This window comes from Cydia fagiglandana, chromosome 9, assembly GCF_963556715.1.
Source record: "Cydia fagiglandana chromosome 9, ilCydFagi1.1, whole genome shotgun sequence".
NCBI classification, from domain to species: Eukaryota; Metazoa; Arthropoda; class Insecta; order Lepidoptera; family Tortricidae; genus Cydia; species Cydia fagiglandana.
Genome location: NC_085940.1, coordinates 10,695,442 through 10,715,401, shown reverse-complemented (window position 1 = coordinate 10,715,401; position 19,960 = coordinate 10,695,442). Strand labels below are relative to the sequence as shown.

The 19,960-nt window shown below is 37.4% G+C and overlaps 2 protein-coding genes across 7 annotated transcripts in view; one reads left to right on the top strand and one right to left on the bottom strand.

Annotated features, from left to right (window-relative positions):
- LOC134667372 (ubiquitin carboxyl-terminal hydrolase 7-like) overlaps positions 1-7,566 on the bottom strand; it is a 28,969-nt gene extending 21,403 nt beyond the window's left edge. For 3 of the 6 annotated variants that reach the window (XM_063524760.1, XM_063524763.1, XM_063524762.1), the window contains exons 1-5: positions 7,147-7,566; positions 6,937-7,063; positions 3,607-3,737; positions 2,179-2,498; positions 1,226-1,389 (exon numbers count right to left, since the gene is read on the bottom strand). In XM_063524760.1, coding sequence (XP_063380830.1) covers positions 1,226-1,389; positions 2,179-2,498; positions 3,607-3,737; positions 6,937-7,012 — 691 coding nt within the window. In that variant the 5' untranslated portion in view covers positions 7,013-7,063; positions 7,147-7,566. Of the gene's footprint in view, positions 1-1,225; positions 1,390-2,178; positions 2,499-3,606; positions 3,738-6,676; positions 6,817-6,936; positions 7,064-7,146 lie in introns of those variants that run through there. The other 3 variants (XM_063524761.1, XM_063524764.1, XM_063524765.1) reach the window with 3 other exon arrangements.
- Positions 7,567-8,229: 663 nt separating this feature from the next.
- The window catches only part of LOC134667399 (protein asunder), a 33,895-nt gene continuing 22,164 nt past the window's right edge, over positions 8,230-19,960 (top strand). The window contains exons 1-7 of the mRNA XM_063524801.1: positions 8,230-8,535; positions 8,643-8,717; positions 9,441-9,586; positions 9,755-9,901; positions 11,040-11,130; positions 11,592-11,720; positions 18,244-18,354. Coding sequence (XP_063380871.1) covers positions 8,320-8,535; positions 8,643-8,717; positions 9,441-9,586; positions 9,755-9,901; positions 11,040-11,130; positions 11,592-11,720; positions 18,244-18,354 — 915 coding nt within the window. The 5' untranslated portion in view covers positions 8,230-8,319. The remainder of the gene's footprint in view (positions 8,536-8,642; positions 8,718-9,440; positions 9,587-9,754; positions 9,902-11,039; positions 11,131-11,591; positions 11,721-18,243; positions 18,355-19,960) is intronic.

The window sequence follows — 19,960 nt, the reverse complement described above, 5'->3', positions numbered from 1 at the left end:
ACTGTTATATCCACATAGATTTCTAAATGTGTGTATGAGATTGATATTAGGTCACGTTAAATTATCCTCCGCTTTATTACAGTTGCCCATGTATATTACTTATATTAGCTCTGCCTAGTGAGGGGATATTTATTATGTAGTATCATTTTTAAAGGGTTATTTGAGGGTTACAGACACTCTTCAGTACGAAAACATTGATTTGGTAATTTTAAATGTGTTGACGCAACATAAGTACTCGTACGAAGACCGCTTGACGACGCATGACGTCACGCACAGACGTCACGGCTCCCCGTTCCGCATACCTACATTAGACTGCACCGTACAGCCGAATCGGCTGCACAAATATTGCAGATTTCCCAAAAACCTAAACGTTATTTGTCACTAGTTATTAAGTTAATAAAAAGATGATAGTACTATCCCGGAGTTTCTTCATCAGAAGAGCTTAATTGAGGAGTACATCGTACATTATGTATATTTAGAGAAAACGAATAAATGAGGTTTTGAAAGTGGCAACATAGGGGTCACACTTGGCAAACCCCTCCCCCCTATTGTGACGTCACATTTATTCTACGAAATCGCCAAATCGAATTAAGTAAGTACCTAAGTATTATTAATATTTTATCTAAATATTTTTGACGATATAAATATTAGTAATTTTATAACCCAAAACTGCTTAGGAAAGAAAATTAATCGAATAAAAACGATTATCGTTAAAAAACTTGTTATTTAAATGTACTTACAGCGAATAAAATAATTTAAATAAATTTTCGGTTACTGATGAAGTTAAAGTGACGCACAATAAAGTTTGTGTCTCCTCCCTCCCCCATGTCACAATATGTCACATTTTCTTGACCCCCTCCCTCCCCCTAAACGTGTGATGTAATTAATGGATGACCCCATATCCCACTTTAAACTCTCGCGTTTTGTACACATATTTAATTACACAAACGACCACACCACACCTGGTCCAACTCAGCTAAAGCGTCGGAATTTAAGGTAAAACAATGAAATTATATCGCGGTAGACCCGTTTGTGTAATTAAATATGGCAACCTCTGTCCCCTGACGACATTTCACACCCAGCCCCGTTCCAGGATCAGGAGAGCCCCTTATCACATTCACTGCCCCCGACGCACATGTGCGTTCACCGCCATACAAGTTTGTTCCTTGGCCACGCCCCTTGGCAGTGAATGCGTTATGGGGGCCGTGACAAGTATGTAACTTACCAACGTAGCCGGTATGTTTCTTGGAGTCCCAGGACACGCCGTGGGGCGCCTCCGCCGTCACGTGCACCTCGAGGGTGATGGCGTCGTCCTTGATGTAACCCTTCTCCGGGTCCAGGACGTCGTTCCACGCCATGAAGTGGGAGAAGCCCCAATCATTCTCCTTACTGTTGAGAAACAATGTCGATGTACTTATTATCATCTGATCTACCTACATAATAAATTGTCATCCTATATGAGAAAACCTGTCGGGATCGGGACAGAATTTTTTTTTACCACGCGGCAAAATTTTATAAGTTGACCGTTACTCTTCTGCCACGCATCGAATGTTAGTTTTCCTAACTGTAACGTACATGACATGAGCAATCATTTCCAAATTGGTGAGTAACGTGTATTGGGTTAACTTCGAAAACTTGGTAATTTTGAAAATAACAAATATCTACTTAACGAAGCTTTTTCTGATATAGCAATAGTAAGCAAGATACCTTGGTAAGCGTTGCAGTAGCATAAGTATTGCGATAGCATGAAGGTTCCGTAGATATGAGTGACTTTCAAAATTATCCCGTTTTTGAAGTTAACCCAATGCACCTTACCTTATTGGATATCGGTAGATCGGTACAATGCCAACGATAAGATTAATCCTTCTGACGCGCGATTTGCAAACCTACGTTTTAAGGTTTCTTCTTGGAATTACGGTTTAGCGAGTGAGTGACAAGTACATACTTACATTGAGATAAAATATAGCGGCCGTTTCCATACTAAATAATACGGCTAAATATGGATGTCGTAGTATTTGTATGGAGACGGCTGCTATGGCGGCATCGCTATCTTAGGAAACCAGAGGATTAGCGCCGGATCGGAGTCGATCTCTTACGTGATTTAACGGACATGGGAATATTGGGAACACACTGTGTCTGTGTAGGATGTGTTGAACAATGATAAAACAACACACTCACCTGTAGAACAAATGCTGTATCTTCCTAAAAAACGGTTCACAGTCCGGCTTATGCGAGATGAGTCTCAACTCCGCCATGGCGTAACATGACCAGCTGGAAGACTCGCTCTCGCCGTTGCACTGCAGAAAGAAGCCTAGCGACTTCTGCTGCTGGCGGTCGGGAGAGGGCGCCTGTCGGGGCATCACCATGATCTTCCAGGGCAGGTTGCGCACGTAGCAGGGTGGGGACAGTACCGAGTCCTTGAGGCTACGGAAGTTCTGCACTGTGTAGCGGAAGGTCGCTTCCGACCGCGCTTCGTCGTCCTCCATTTCGGTGTCTTGCTGTGTGGGGAAAGTAATGTGTTTATTCATAGTGTCTGTTACCAACCACTACTAAAACAAAAACTATTTTTTTTTTTATTTAAACCAAAATATTACTTTGCTGATACGCGTAAAAAATACGCAAGTAATATGACGGGTTAGCCCTGATTGACAAGCACGTTATCTTTTACGCGGATTAGCAAAGTAATATTTTGGTTTAAATTAATATGGATTTCCGCAAAGTAACGCCTGATTCAATAGAATACACTAGTTTTTTTTTACTATAACAGATCCTGTACTTATATTGCTCACTCTATCTGCAATATCTGCATCGTAATCGTAACTAATCGTAAGGGCTTTTACGTATAGCCTGGCCAACCAATTTTTGGCGGAAAAAAAGGAGATAAATCTAAAAATTTTAGGTTGATCAATAATCACCATTATTTTTTAAGACCCTAAGACCTTAAGGCCCATTTATATTATGCAAGGTGCTTGTACAAAAATTGGCAATACTAGTATTCAAGAATTGAACCGAAGAGTTTACACATGAGCAATAATCAAAAAAATTGAATTATTACACATGAAAAAACTAGGCAGAATTTAAAAATATTTACTTAGTGTCCGTGACTTTTATCGTTTTACACATTTCAGACATGTTGTTAAACAAAATTATCAAAAGAAGAGCAGGAGATAACGAAATATTTAGGTAATCACTAATCAGTCAAAAACCAGACACTAATTTTCACACATGAATCGCCGTCAATTAAATTAAAAGAGTTCAGAGAATGCTTAAAAATTATTAGAAAGATAAATGGTATGCAGACGGGACTGATCAAATCGGTCGATTTGATCAGAAAAGAAATTGGCGTCAATCTCCAATTCAATCACCAATTTTAGATTTATGGTGACATTAGAGTCCTCTAAATTGAAAAAATGCCCCAGAACGAAAATAGTGGCGTCACAAATTGGTATTCTTGCGTCCGCATCTCATTTCTTCGGTAATATCGGTCATTATCGGCGGTTGAATTCGGCGAGCCAAATTGGCGTTTGCGTTCGCACGTCCTGATTCGATCGGGCAATTTAACAAGATTGGCGAAAAATTGACTAATCACGATACGCCTATACTTACAACCATAGCTGTAGATGTTGTCTCCTGGTTCTTCATAACCTCACTCATGACCACCTGATCAGTGGACCATTTCATAAGAAGAGTCTCCGTCTCGTCGCAATCCTTATCTGTGGCGGTATCTACGGTCTCCACTGTAACATACAATACTATCATTACTCACCTGACGAATTTTGTTTATCAGATTGCATGGATAACAAGTGATAAAGTAAACAATAATAACGATTTCATTCAAGGGCTGCCGAGACAATTTATCTGTGCAAATTGAAGCAAGCTTGACGACAGAGGGCCGCGAACCGCGTTCGACGTGTTGCCTCTTTGTCGCTCTTATAAATTCGTACTTAAGTGAGACAGGGAGGCAATACGTCAAACGTGGTTCGCGGTAGGCCTTCAGGTTAGTTCTCGATCGAAATCCGGCGAAACAAGAATCCGGCGAATCGGGAACTAACCCTTCTAAACAGTGGAATGGGAATCAGTATTGCTGAGCCATCTTTGTTAGATCTATTCCCGAAACATTTTTGTGAGCACATTAACAGTTTTAGAAGTTTTGATAACGTGTTATATGTAAGTAAAAATAATGTTATTCTGCTAGCACAGGGGTCTCCAAACTTTTTGACCCCGAGGGATGAACACACGACCAGGCCTGCGCTTTGTCTTTGCAAGCAGGATTGTATTATATCCTGGGTTTGTCTCATTACTCGGGCCTGTGAGCTCTGTGTTAGCAGAAACTACTTTTTGTATGGGGTTGTGGAATTTTTGTACGCCTTTGTGTTTTGTATGGGATTGTGGAGCGGGGTTATTCACCTTTAGTATCCAGTTTTGGTAAAGACATTTAGGATAAATTTGCACTCTTTTTAAAAATTCCCTACAGGTAATCTTACTTAATAAATATTAACACATCTTCACATAATAAATATTGCATTCATTATGTCCAAAAGAATTGCTTATACTCTTTAATATATCTAATGACACAATATGCCATAAGTTGTCATATTGGACTATAGAGAATTTAGTACTAGCCAGCTGTAAACTAATTATGAGTAAAAGAGGTGCAACATAATGTTATTTTTCAGTAAAGTCTGACAAGAAATGATAGAAAATAAATGAGGGCGCCACTTTCTACATAACTGTCCTATTTTTGACTTAAAATTATGGTGTACTATACCTTTCATACGTAAAATGCTTAAACATGGCAACAATTTAGAATGGAATATTTTTAGTTCCATTTTATTTAATTTCTAATATTGTATGTCACACTATACCTAAGAAAAATATTACCTTACGTAATGATGTCACAGACAGATGCAGTACAATCATGTGTAAAAATATAGGTGCCCAAATCATCTCAAAAATATGTCCAACAGCTCTTATGTCAGTGAATTAGGAACTATGGGACATATTTTTGAGTAAGTTGTCTACACCCATATTTTTACACTGGACTGTACAAAATAAAGACACAAAAGTCCTATATTCAGAATCAAAATGTACAAGACCATGTTGTAATTAAAGTATAGATGCATTTTTTTTTGTATTGTATATATGTTGCCATTGTCTGTTCCAAAATTGTTAAAAACTTTTTTAGGAGCTATTTTCACAAATGGACACTTAAAATCTTTATTTCTTAAATATAAGAAATAAAATATTTTTATTTATTTATTTAAATTTTATTGCACAAAACATAAAAAATAATGTACAAATGGCGAACTTAATGCCTAATGGCATTCTCTAACAGTCAACCATCGGGCCAAACAGAGACATGTAAAAATGGTGCAAGGAGAACAGAGGCATTTATTAGAACATTGGAAAACAACTGAACAATGAACAACTAATAATTCTTTTTCTTTATGGTTTGGTACAAACACATTGTCTATGTTTGTTTTTTTTATCAGTTTCTTTTTCTTATTTGTCTTTTTAATCAAAGATACCCAACCCATGTATACCTTATACATAATATGTACAGAAATATACATTTTAAATTTATATGTCAACAGCTCATTTGAAATAGGAAACCTTGACTTGATCTCCAAATAGATGTGGACTATGTGGAGGTGGGAAAACTATTTTAAATGACTGCATAGTATTTGAGTAGATGTACTTAGGCATGAACTGAGTTTAAGATAATATGATTAAGTACTATGTTAATATTATTGACTAAGAACTATGCAAATATTTTTTATTTATAGATATTTTAATTTTTTTCTCAAGGTAACCTGTAGGTACAGTCACCTGCAATAATATGTTACACAATGAAGGCCGCAAAAATATCTGACACGATCTTATTTGTAGAGAAATAAGAGCGTGTCACATATTTTTGCGGCCTGCGAAGAGTAACATATTATTGCAGGTGACTGTACATTGGAGAGATAATTTAGTTATATTAAATTCATGTAATAACTAGCATTTTATCCCTCATTCATCATCATCATCATCATCTCAGCCATAAGATGTCCACTGCCGAACATAGGCCTCCCCCTTGATGGGGGGGAATGCCATAATCGCCATGCCTGGCACGCGGGTTGATCCCTCATTAAAACTCATAAACTATAATGAAAAAGACAAATTGCCTATACAAATAACCTCATCTTACTAGCAAGTCAGGTCTCATGATAATTAACACTTTTGGTGCCAGGCCCCCAGTATAAAATGAACACCCATACATGTTCTTGGCAGTGAACATATTAAATGTGCAACTAAACCATAAAACATGCAGAATATCTCTTTTTTTTTTACTTGTCTAATCACAGTGTGGATGCATAGATGACTAAATATATACAATAAATATTATATTTATAATGTGTATGACCACATCAATAACTTGCATCTGATATAATAATTAATTTGACATTAAGTAAAGATCATATTACGATCAAATTTTAATTAAGTATTAAACACAAAGTGTTCTAAAATTAGAAAGTATTGCACTCAGAGGACGACTTGCAATTTTAGAACAAAGGAAGATGTATATGATTGTGCATGAACCTAATGCAAGTAAACAATTAAATATTGATGTTAACATCACCAACAAGAATATGACATAGACATCACATAAACAAATGGTCACTTTCATACCTACCAATACTATGTTTAATTACATTTGAGGTTAAGTATAGTGTAAATATTTAAAATTTATGAATCAAAATGATAAACAGCCCATGCTTAACCTTTATATCTGGCAAATAGAACAAAACAGCTACTTTGAAATGACAATGACGTTAATCCGACCATTAACCACTGAATAATATAAGTGCATTTGAATGATAAATTAGGGCTACTCCATACGTCATTGGCGTGCCAGATAAGTTTGCCAGGGTTACGATAGATGGTGGTACTGACCGTCTTGTGTCTCCATCTCCTCCACTTGGTTCACATTAGTGTCGTGCTGCCTGTCCGCAGCAGACGTGTGGTTCATGTTAGCCGGGCGCGCCACGGGGGACTCTCGCCCACGACTCTTCGATATTTCCTGGACAGATTCAAGATTGATGCAACTCAACGCGCGATGCTCATTACACAACCCACGACCACCGAATTTTGCACTACACCTACCTACCAGGGGATCGCTCCCTTTGGATTTCCTGAGGAGTCGTTGACAGAATCGCAACGGGCCACTTCGTTTGCTCTCAATCCTTTCGTCTTGCACTGCTGTTTTCTGATATTAGAGCGCTCTGCGCCGAAGTAACGTTTATAAGCGGCGCGGCCGTCTGCAAAGATCAACACAAGGGCCCGACGTCGCTGGTACGCTAATAGCACATTCCTAATATTTTAAGCATCGCCAGAATGAATCGATTACTTCATTATACGGCCGAGTAAAAATGTTCACTAAAGTATCCAGTATTATAATTATTTACGCGAAAATAAACAAAATGGTGGTTAATTTAATTTCTGGCTTCGGATGTGTGGCCCGGTTTGATCGACGAATGCACCATTTTCTCATTCTCTCACATTCACCGTAGGGATGGCCCCTGTTCGATGTCTTTCGGTACATAAAACGACTCTGCACGAGAGGCAATTTGTATTTCGCCCTATAGTGGTCTCGCTCGTTCCTAGTAAGAAGAAAAGTGACAACTTGAGAAATTATGTTTGATTTGGACTACATCGTGTATACCTTGTTTAAATTATAATCAACGTTAAAAAATATATCTTAAATAGCTTAAAAAAATTGGGTGTTGCACATAATATATTATTTTCCTCCAAATTAAAGATTTTTATGAGTAATGAATGAATTAGCTCTTGTTATTTATTTGATCTAACAGCTAAAATAACGAGATTTAGCAGCATTATTTAATTTCAAAACGACAACTATACATGTTTTATGATTATACGCGAACGATTTCACAGAGCCGATGATGATTTTTTTTTATAGATGGTCAAGCAAATCTTGTCAGTAGAAAAAGGCGTGAAATCCAAATTTTCTATGTGACGATATCCCTTCGCGCCTAAATTTTTAAAATTTGCCGCCTTTTTCTATTGACAAGATCTACTTGACCAGCTATAGTAATTTTAGTGAAATTATGCGGGGAAATATATTATTGTATAGCAACACTGCTAATCATTCATTCAACTAAATACATTCGTTCATTACATAGTCTGTGGCAAAGTGTCAAAACTGTCAAAGTGACTAAATCTAAATGTTGAGCTGTTGAGTAAATGAACATTTTTATAAATTCCATAAATTAAGCAATGTTTTTAAACAAACGGTGAAGCGTATAGGCTCTAAAAATGTTTCCTACAAATCATAAAACTATTTTCGTACTCGATCATACGCCATACTTTGGTATATCATCGGACAATCCGATAGACTTCGATGTCTCTAAAAGCCGGGGCCCTGGCTATGTCCCTTTACCGCCAGTTTGCAAGTCGCTATGGACTTGCAGTGTGGAAGCTGCAGTTGAATACTGCCGAATAGTTTGGGATCTATTTCCTGAAGGCAAACTGGTAAGGTATTCTTAAGTAATATTAGTCTGATCCTCAAGAGGTTATTTACACCTAGCTATTACTCGAATTGTAGTTACTTAAATTTGCTTCTATATTCCGTATTTCAGGTCCGATTTGTTGTCAGTGATTCTGCAGCACACATCCTTAATACTTGGGTTGCAGCTCAACAGAACTTAACCCATGTAAGTAGTTGGTAATTCTAAAACTTATACAAAGCAATGACTTATCAAGTATTAGGATACTAAAAGTGCACATGACACTTTGAGAGAATTGTTGTAACAGGGCAGCAGTATAGCTGAGTTTAGCGGTCTGTTAATTTAAGGGATAATCCACCTATAGGGTAACTACACATTGCCTTTGTTCTGCCTAAAGAATTGTGTATGACAGAATAAATGACTACTGACTAATTATTTTGATTATTCTACTTTTTCTTATTTTATACCAGAGAATCAATGGAACAATACCCAGGAATAGCTCCTAATGGACTAATAGTGTATCTGAAAGTTTTGTAAATTAAAAACTAATCTGTGGTTTAGTCATATATTGTTCCTAAGTGGTAATAGTGTCTGCAGTAATGCAGTATTCTTTTTCTTATGTATAATATTTCAATTCATAATTTAAATAGTAGTGTGACTACATAAAAAAACACAAATCATAACATTTAATAAAATAATTTGATATGTTCCCTAATTGGAATTACGTAACATTTTAATAATTGTAAAGTGAATATTCTAGTTTAGTTAATCTGTATTATGTAGTTTTTAATTTTTGTTTATAATTTTTTATTTTTTGTTTATATTACATGTATTTCTTGTTTGAAAAAATCTGTATTTCATACAAGTTTAAAAACAGACTTCTCAGTACACATCTAAGTAGTAAACTGACAGTGAACTAACTATCCTCAGATCCTTAATGGCTTGTGCCTTGTTGGCGCGGTGCGGCGTGGTGCTGGAGGTGACGTCGTGGGCCTCTGCGCTGCCATTGAAGCCCTAAGTCAGCCATCACCCACACAATCTGCCAGGCCTAACTCGGAAGCACTTTTTCAAAACAGGTAAGCTAGGAAAAGTAATATATGAGTTTTTGTACTAAATTATTATGTTATTTTATTTTTGGCTACATATGTTAAAATATTAAATGGCAGCGAGCCGATAATTACACTAACATTACATACTTCTTAGTAGAGAAGACAGTATTTAAATTTGACATATCGCTGTTTCAGGGGTCGAATAATATGCATCACAAGTGCACGAGATGATGACTCCATAAGGAGTCTGGCAGAGATAGCGTTGAATGCTCTCATCCAGCAGAACAAGAAAGCTTCCAGTCAACCTAGTACATCTGAGTCGACGAGCACTGCTCAGCCACAGTAAGTTTTATTATAAAGATGTTTTTGTTTGTATAGTCTCTTCTTCTGAACTTTGAACTTGTTGCTTTTGCTTGGATTGATTTTTGAAATGAAGTCTCATAGTTCAGTGAGCCTGTTTGCAAAGGCCTCCTCCAACTCTTTCCAGTATTTCTCTGCCTGGCCGTCTTGTCCAGAATGGTCCTACAGCAGTTATTATTTCATCCTCACATCGTTTGAGTTGTGGGCCTCTAGATCTTGACCCGTCTCTTGGGTGCCACATAAGGATTCTCTGGCTCCATTTTTCGATCTTACACCTTACAGTGTGGCCTGCCCACCTCCATTTCTGCACGTCTATGTGGGTCAGGATGTCTCTAACTTTGGTTCTTTTTCTTATGTTGGCACTGCAACATTTATCCTTTAATTTAACCCCCAACATAAAGATGTTAGTGCCATTGTATTGTAACATAAAAAAATAAACATTAGTCGGGTCCACACAGAACGAGCACGAGGAGATTGCCGCTTGAGGCAACTCGGTGTATGGGACTCGCCTATCGAAGTTTTATTATGGCCAGTTAACCAATCACTAAGGATGTTTATACTTAACATAATTTACACGGCTGGTACTGAACGGCAGTATGAGTGTGCCTTAAACTTTTAAAAAATAAATAAAGAGGGAAATTATTTTTGATATGAAGGTTCGATTTGAGTGATGCTTGATGCTTAAATAATAATTATTTTAATATTGTCTTTGGTTACTCAATTACTGGCGATAGTTACTCATGAAATAAAACGTCGGGATGTAGTATGAATTAAATATACGCGATATAATCCGTGTCAATAGTTTTATTTCATGAATAATTACTTTACCTTATTTCCTCGCATGTATGGAGGAAAGCACTGTATATACCTCGCCAGGAAACGCAAGTCGTGGATTCGTCTTTGTCGAACGAAGTGAACTCGAAAATCATCCACAATTTGCAGTTTCCCAGCCTCTGCAAATCATTATTATTATTCTATCAGCAGGCAGGCAGTTTGACAACTGATATTGGCTGTATCCAGTAATCATTGACAAGTAGATGTATGGGAGTTATTTTCTAAATTATTTTTAAAGTCATGTACTATTAAATGTAAATGTAACATCTACTTTTAAATATTTCAGGGCATACCCTATCCAATATTGCCATTTAGTAATAATAAACGTTACTCCAGAGAAAGCCGAAATCAGAGTGAATAATCAGCCATTAACGGAGGTAAGAAAACAAATAAACATTGATATAATTGCATTTTCTCGCTTTTCCTAGGATGGCGTTACCGACATATAGCGGCCGTCTCCATGCAAAATAATACGGCTCAATATGGATGTCCTATTATTTTGTATGGAGACGGCCGCTATATGACGGCACCGCTATCCTAAGAAACCAGAGCTTAAGGGTTGGTTGCACCAAACCGTCTGGGATCTGTCATCGTTAAAGCGTTCGCCAAACTTTAAGCATGAAGTCCGCCATTTGTACCTTCATGTATTGTGCAATAAAGATTAAAATAAATAAAAACTTTATTGTATGGGAAGTTTCATAATTCACTGCTGAGTGATGATCAGTCCGCTAATTGTGGTTGGCGCAACCGGCACTAACTGTAAACATATTTTTAACATTACACTTCCCGATTCTAAATATCAAACAATAATTCAATATTCTCGCCACGTACGTTTCAGATGGGGAACGGCCTGATGGGCGTCGAAGTGATAGTGTCCAGGGCGAGCGCGCTGGCAACACTGCTCGGGCGTCTAGTGTTGCCACATTACAAGCTGGTCACCACCACCGTCACCGGGATACCGATGAAGGTAATCTCTCGAAACTCTGCGTAGAAGTTGCCACTACCACTATCCATCACAATCTGGGGGTCTACCGCGAAACAAGAAAATCGAAATTGCGTTATCTAACCTCTCTATCACTCTTGCATATTCGAGCGATAAAGAGGCAGATAACTAAATTACGATTTTCGCATTTACCGGTAGGCCCTTGTTAACAAACCGCCTTGATGCATCAATGTCATATTTTATTGTCAGTGAATACTTGTCAATAAACAGTTTAAGGCACAGTATGTTTAAGTTAGTCTATGAATTTACTAGAGTCGGTAGTGCTGCACTCTGGCTGCAGAACATTGCAGTAATATCCCCTATTGTTAACAAGTCCTTTAAGCCAAGTCTTTATTTTGCTATTTTTAAAACACTATCATAAACATTCTATAATACGTTCGAAAACAGCAAACGACGAACACCATAAAGAGTAAACTGTTTTGTTAAAATATAAAGCATACATATGCCCCTACTTTTTTATTATTATATAACTTAGAAGCGAAATACAAATTCCATTCCTCCTCTAAAAATCAAAAAATCAAAAAACTCGTAGGAAGGATCAATATTTTTTTTTATTTAATGTTAATATACAATGAGGAAAATGGGGACTGGCTTTGGACGGAGAAGCCGTTGCAAGGGGTCGTCCACATTAATTAAATATAGGTGACACTGATTTGCTTATTTTGTTTAAAAATGGTAAAAAGCTGTTAACCTCGTAAACCTAGGGAAGAGCGGTGCCTCCCAATACAGGCATTTATTTGTTTACCGGGTGGCTCCATCCCCTGCATCATACATGTATGTTTTTATAAAATAAATTGTTTTGAATAGGTATTGAAATTGAAAAAGTAAGGAGAATTTAGTGACTACTAGCGCCATCTAGTGCCGAGTAGTCACATTAAAGGGTATGGGCGAATGGTGCTACATCAAAACCTGTCATATTAGCTCAGGTTTGGTGAGCAAAATTTAATACAATAATATTTTCGGAAATATTAGCTCATCTATCGCTCTTGTATAGTTATACGATAGAGAGGCAAATGTACGAACTAATGAATGTGGTGGTTAGCTCTGAGTTCTCTCATTTCTTGCTAAAAGGCTTATCAAGCTCTCAAATAAGTTCACACACTGACAGACATACATGTGACCCTTTTTGCAGTTTCTTAGGGTGGTATTCCATCTGACCAATAGCTTGGTCAAATGTCATTGCGTCTCACTCTCTCATTAAGCAAAATGTGAGACACAATCAATACACATTGGACTAAGATATCTAACAGTTGGAATACTATCCCGCAAGACGTCACTTCTGTAAAACGTTACATGATCACGATAATAGATGGCGTTATATCACAGCGAAACTAGCTAACATAAATTTATACGACTACACTTATGCCATCCGCCATCCAATGTTGTTTTACCATCGAATTTTTCTAAGGCCTGGCCTTAAATATAATTTTTGGTATGGTCTGGTGTTCATTTTTTTTATTATGTCTGGCCATCAATATCATAATACTATAATCGATTTATTTATTTTCACCACACCAACTGGTAAAAGTGGTAAAGGCTCTCTAATCTTGACTGTTCAAAAACTAATAGCAAAGTTGCATTTTATTCACATGTGAGGCAAAGTAATGAAATGCTAATTTTGAGTTGTTTTTAGGTAGAATTGACTTTTAAATGATGTTTTTGAATGATAAATATTTAATAACATTCATTTGATTTTGGGTGATAGCTTACAGTTAATATTTTCTTCAAGTTGGTATGGTGAAAAATGTTGTGTTTCACTCGGGGGCAAATTTTATTTAACCCTCATGCTTTGAAACCCTCGCAACGCTCATGATTCCATTATTGAACTCGCTAAGCTCGTGGTTCAATTTTGGAATTTTTCGCTTGGTCGGGTATCAATATTACTCGTAGCACGAGCGGTTAAATAACAACTTTGCCCCCTTGTAAAACAAATAATTATTGTATTACGTTGTAATAGTCATAATAGCTCACACACTAGTATTTTTCATATATCATGCTATGAAAGTGGGTCGTTGTTGTTCTAAATGGTGCGCAGAAAGTGATACGTTTATGCTCTAGTGCAGAAAAGTGCTGTACTCCTCTACGTTCCCGTCCCACGAACAACTGGGTGAAAACAAAATGGAAAAATAGTGTCTTTATTTCCTCGCCTGGAACAATTGGTAATTGTTTAATTTTACTAATCCCACGTTGATCCTTTTTTTATAAAAAATGATGTAAGTGAATTGTTAAAAACAAATTTGTCTTGATTTCTTTCGTTGAATTCTATTTACTCGATTTCATAAAACGGGAACCAAAAGGAATACACCAAAAATATGTTTTAAACCTTACACTTGCGTAAATGCTCCTTGCTAAATTCAATTTTTAAACAGTTTTTTTCTCTATTTTAACCATCGTAGCCTATGGAGACTAACAAGTAACGATAAGCGGTTTTCGTAGTCTATGGATGTTCCTATATTAAGGGTGTCACATGTGCGTTTCTGACTTATGAAGCAATTGTTCCTACAATACAACCTAAATAAAATAAATAATTAATTTGAGCTATGGTTTTGTTTCGTCCTCTTGACCGCAGCGAGCTGTGATTGGTCAATTTCATTAAAGTTGACTAAACTGTATCGAAATGAATATTATAGTTGAGTTGAGAGCCCATACATTAAAAGTACCCAAAGAAGTTTGGTATACGAAATCTTAATTCAAGAATTAAAGTCGACGAGTAGAAAAATTATTATAATGCGATGCACGGTAGGCAGCAAATCGCCTCGCTCAAATGTTTTTTTTCACCACACCAGCTCGGAAAGGCTTACTTTGCACTTCAAAAACTGATAGCAAAGTTGCACTTTATTCACATGTGAGGCAAAGTAATCAAATGCAAATTTTGAGTTGTTTTCTTATGTTTGCTGGTAGAATTGACTTTTAAATGATGATTTTGGATGATAAATATTTAATAACATTCATTTGGATTTGATTTGGTTTGGTTTCATTTGATATTTTACATTTAATATTTGCTTCGGGTTGGTGTGGTGAAAAATTTTGTGTTTCACTCGGGGACAAATTTTGTTTAACCCTCGTGCTTTGAAACCCTCGCAACGCTCAAGATTCCATTTTTCGAACCACTCGCTACGCTCGCGGTTCAATTTTGGAATCTTTCGCTTGCTCGGGTATCAATATTAGCACGAGCGGTTAAACAACAACGTTGCCCCCTTGTAAAACAAATAACTATTTAAGTGCTCATACATTCTAAAGTATGCCAATGTCACAAATAATTGGTATTGTAAGGACCTGTGGGGATTAGGGTTTACCTTTTAGTTCCAGAGAAAACCCCATTATTCCCATACACTCAATGCCCTTTTTCTTAAAACAAATATAATAAATTTCTGTGCGTAGGTCAAAAGGTTAAAGAAACCATATGAAACATTCATGTAACTTTCAAGACACTGTTAGATTTGTTGCCAGTATACGTCAATAGATGGCGCTGTTCTGGGAGTGATTCGTGGTTACAAGTGTTCATTGTAAAATATACTATACTACAGATTACATACACTTCTGGTGTTCTAATTCACAATGGTCTCAGACCATTTGTTCCATTAACTAGACGATCATAATGGCAATTTTTTAAGCCCTTCTTTTTGTTTTACAGAGGGGCACCTAGTAACTCATTTCATTTATTTATTAACAATCACATGTATATATGTCGGCGGCCGATCGTAAGATCAAGCATATCGTGAAATTCCTAGGCATATCGTGAAACGTAAAAATCTTTGACTTGTTCCCTAAGCCGACGGAGCCTATTTCTGGGCAGCCTTCGGGCATCTGAAGCAACCTGACGAACCTATCCTACCTATACATTGGTTTAATGTGACTATCGTCAAAACATTACACAGGAACATCACGATCTGCCTGATCTTACGATCGGCCGCCGACATATATATGATATGAAACACTGTTACTCAAATAACATTTAAAGACCCTACTCCTCATAACGCGTCAGCCACGCATGGTTCAAAAGAATCAAAAATACCACCGACGTTGCCGGTACTGGGGTACGGATTTTACCATAATCGATTATTATTCCCATCCCTACCCCTGGGTCGGTCGCGTTTTATTAAAGGTAACATATGTAATCGCTTTACCTTCTGGTTAAGGGTGGTTTTTCACCTATCCATCTAGCTTTAATGAGAGAGTGAGACGCACTGACATTGGACAAAGTGGACAAGTGGAATACTACTCAAAAAGGCATATTAATAAAAAAAGGTCTTAAAATCAAGGACTATTTAAGAAACTAGCGCCATCTAGAGGTGAGTAGTGACACTAAGATGGTATAAAAACAGAAGGCTGCTATTTAACTGATCACCAGATTTAATAAAATTTAATACCAAAAAAATGTACTTTACCACCCTAAAATAATGAATGATCACCAAAATTATAACACCATTTTAATGTGAAATGATTACCAATTTTATTACATTTTACTATCCTATTAAAGGAAATGACACCAAACTAATCATTATTAACCCAAAAATTGTAAATGATTACCAAATTTCAAACCCCATTTTAATGTCAATTGATAACCAAATTTTCACATCGTGATATCCTATTAAATAAAATGACACCAAAATAATCATTGTAAACCCAAAAATAGTAAATGACCGCCAAAATTAGAACTCCATTTTAATATAAAATTATAACCAAATTTTTAAATCTTGCTATCCTATTAAAGCAAATGACTCCAAAATAATCATTCTACACCCGAATATAGTAAATGACCACCAAAATTGTAACCACAATTGTTTCTGTATGGGTCACAGATCAAACCTAACCTAACCCACTTTTCTAGTAGAATTTCGTTTCTGTAAGGGTCGCAGTTCAAACCTAACCTAACCCACTTTTCTAGTAGCATTTCGATTCTGTATGGGTCGCAGTTCAAACCTAACCTAACCCACTTTTCTAGTAGCATTTCGTTTCTGTAAGGGTCACAGTTCAAACCTAACCCACTTTTCTAGTAGCATTTCGTTTCTGTAAGGGTCGCAGTTCAAACCTAACCTAACCCACTTTTCTAGTAGCATTTCGTTTCTGTAAGGGTCGCAGTTTAAACCTAACCTAACCCACTTTTCTAGTAGCAATTCATTTCTGTAAGGGTCGCAGTGCTAACCTAGCCCACTTAACTGATAGCAGTACAAACCTAACCTACTTTTCTAGTAGCATTTCAGTATGCTCCTAGAAAAGTAGGTTAGGTTAGATAGGTATGCGGTGCGGGGTACGGGGGGTAGAGCGGGAGGGGCTAATAATTTTGGCAGCATTTTACTTTATTTGGTAATATGTATACATTTTTTGGTAATCATAGTGTTTATTTAGGTGAAAATATCGCATTAGTTTGGTCTTCAAGATTTGGTGATCATTAATGATTTTTGGTAATCATTCAATATATTTGGTATTCGAATACAATTTGAAGTGCAGTCGTAATTAAAACGGTGGTACTTTTGTAATTTTAGGCCTTATTTTTTTGGTGTTCAGTAATTTTTTTTGGTAAGCATGATTTATTTTATTTAGGGTACCAAAGTATTTTTTGGTGGTCATTATATTTGTAGCCAAAACAGAATAGAGACCGTGGCACCGTGCGTGTTGGAGGGTCTGCCATCTCGTGACCTAAATCGAAAGCGAAAACAATTCACCCTTCTAGACAGATGCCAGTCCCCTACACTCACGTTGGCTCTGTTTCGCATAGTAGGGTCTGCCTGACGCTATGACTAAGATCATCTAAATCTAAAAATGGAAACTAGACATGATGCTTCGCGCCAAAGAATAGGGGACTTCTTTTATATACCTTTACCTATCACGGAACAATGGTGTTCCGTGATACATTTAGGAGGCGTGTGCGGAACCAAAGTTAGGCCCTTTTGATACTTTAATAAGAATATGCAAGCGGTACAATGATTTATATTGACAATTTGACACCTTTTGTTTGTCTTATTTTATTTTTACATGGCGCTTACACCATTCAAGCAAGGCAAGGCAAGGCAAGGGTGGTATTCGGATCTATCTGTCCAGTAGAGATGCACCGGATATCCGGTTACTATCCGGTATCCGGCCTATCCGGCCGGAACCCGATAAGTAACGTTGCTCGATTTCGGAGTAAACAAATTGGATTTAAGAAACAGACACGGTCATAATCGTACTTGTTTATTATTTTAAAACAATTTAATCATTCCACTGACTTGCGCGTGCACTCAATTCGAACCTAGGAATGAGTCCCTGCGAACGTTTACTAGGAAACAGGTCAAACCTGCCGAATGCGCACCTGAAAAACCGAAATGTAGGTATAGTTCCGCTGGCCGAATATTCGGTGGTGATGGTGGTGGTGGTGACTATCCGTTGCATCTCTACTGTCCAGTGTCATTGCGAATCACTTTCTCATTAAGCAAAATACTCATTGGACAAAGAAATTGAACAGATAGAATATACCACTCTAAGATATTACTGTATCGTGTTACAGGAAGAGCAAAACGCGAGCTCGAGCGCGAACTACGACGTAGAGATCATTCACTCGGCGGAGGCCCACGCCGGACTCCGGGCGGCGCAGACGGCTGCGGAGGCCACGGAATCTGTAAGTCCCCGTTTACAAGGTTATTATTTATTTGTCAGCCTGTTGTGTCCCACTGCTGGGCAAAGGCCTCCCTCTCTTTCTTCCACGCGTCTCGGTCTATGGCAATATTAGGCGTTTACAAGGTTAGCTTGCAATATGTTCTGTGGGAACGCGATTATGACACGGTCTTCTATTTTCAATCACAACGTATTTCAAATTGTTTTTTTTTTCTACATTTATAATACGACTGCGGGTTAACAATGTTGTGTTATACCAAAGACATATGTAATTCCATATAAGATGATTAAAGTTTAAAGAGGAAACGTGCCACGGAAATTAAGAAAAAGCTATTGTAACCATTATTATTTTAGGGGGCTAATTAAAATGGAATAAAGGAAACTAGTACATTACTTATAATACATTTATTTGACTAAACGACAAATATCTAAGTTTAGAAGTGTCAAATGTTAACTTATGACATTATAATATATTAAATAGCCTCGGCTAGCTTACTACTGACTTAATTAAAAATATGAGAGCAAATGTGGGTTTGGCGGCTACATTTCTTATGGTTGGGCACTCTGGGTACGTGGTATAAAAAATAAGGAAAATTATTTAAAGTAAGTTGGGCGCCTTGGAGAATATAATAAATTGGTTGTCTCTGACCTTTTAAGTAGTGACATTAGAAGGAAGGTACCACTGCCGACACACTAATGGAGACTCATGTCGCAGTGCCTCTGCATCCATGGTAGTTGTAGTAATAGCGAACAGGCCCCGACCGCCGGTACACCAAGCTGGCTGGGGGCTGCCTTACAGCCAAACTGTAGACTAAGTGGTAGGCCCTGTAACGAGTTACAGGTAGTAAGACAGGGTTCACAGACTTTTGACAAGCTGGAACCTAAATAAAGGAGAAAAATCGGTTCATGATTTAAAGAGCGGACCCCCGCATGGGCGTAAGGATTACGAATTCAAAAACAAGTAATTAACTTACCCATCGAGGAGAAGCGGCATACGTGGCCGGGATTGACCAGCATGTCGACTCGATGAGGCCTCCACCAACACACCATCGTCTCACAGGACTTCCATATAGCATAAAAATCCGGGACTGTGAAATAAAATTCACCACGCTATTAAATGGAATCTTATGCACAAAACCCGTCGCAAAAATCACCAAAATACTCACTTAAAAAGGAGATGTCTCCCGATGGGATGTATTATAGCCATTAAACGGCTTTCATACGGCGAAACACCGCAAAAGAAAACGGTCCACGATCTTCATTTTGACAGGAAGAATAATGACAAATCAAATGGCGGAGTTGCCACAGCCCGAACTGGATTCGTGCGATCCTAGGTGACTTTGGAAAGAAAACATTACCTTTCTTCTTTACTTTATTTGGACTAATATTAAATAGAAAGAAAAAACAATATTTGAAGACAATTTTAATTTACAAACCCCTTTCGAAAAAAAAAATAAACAAAAATGTAGGAAGGCACCGAAATTATTTTTAATCTAGCAACCCGGACCATGTTGTTATCGACTGGGCTCGCTAGATGGCGTTAAGGGTATCGAACGAAGACGGGTCACGTACTAAACAGTATTGAAAAAATGCAGAGTTAAAATTTTATT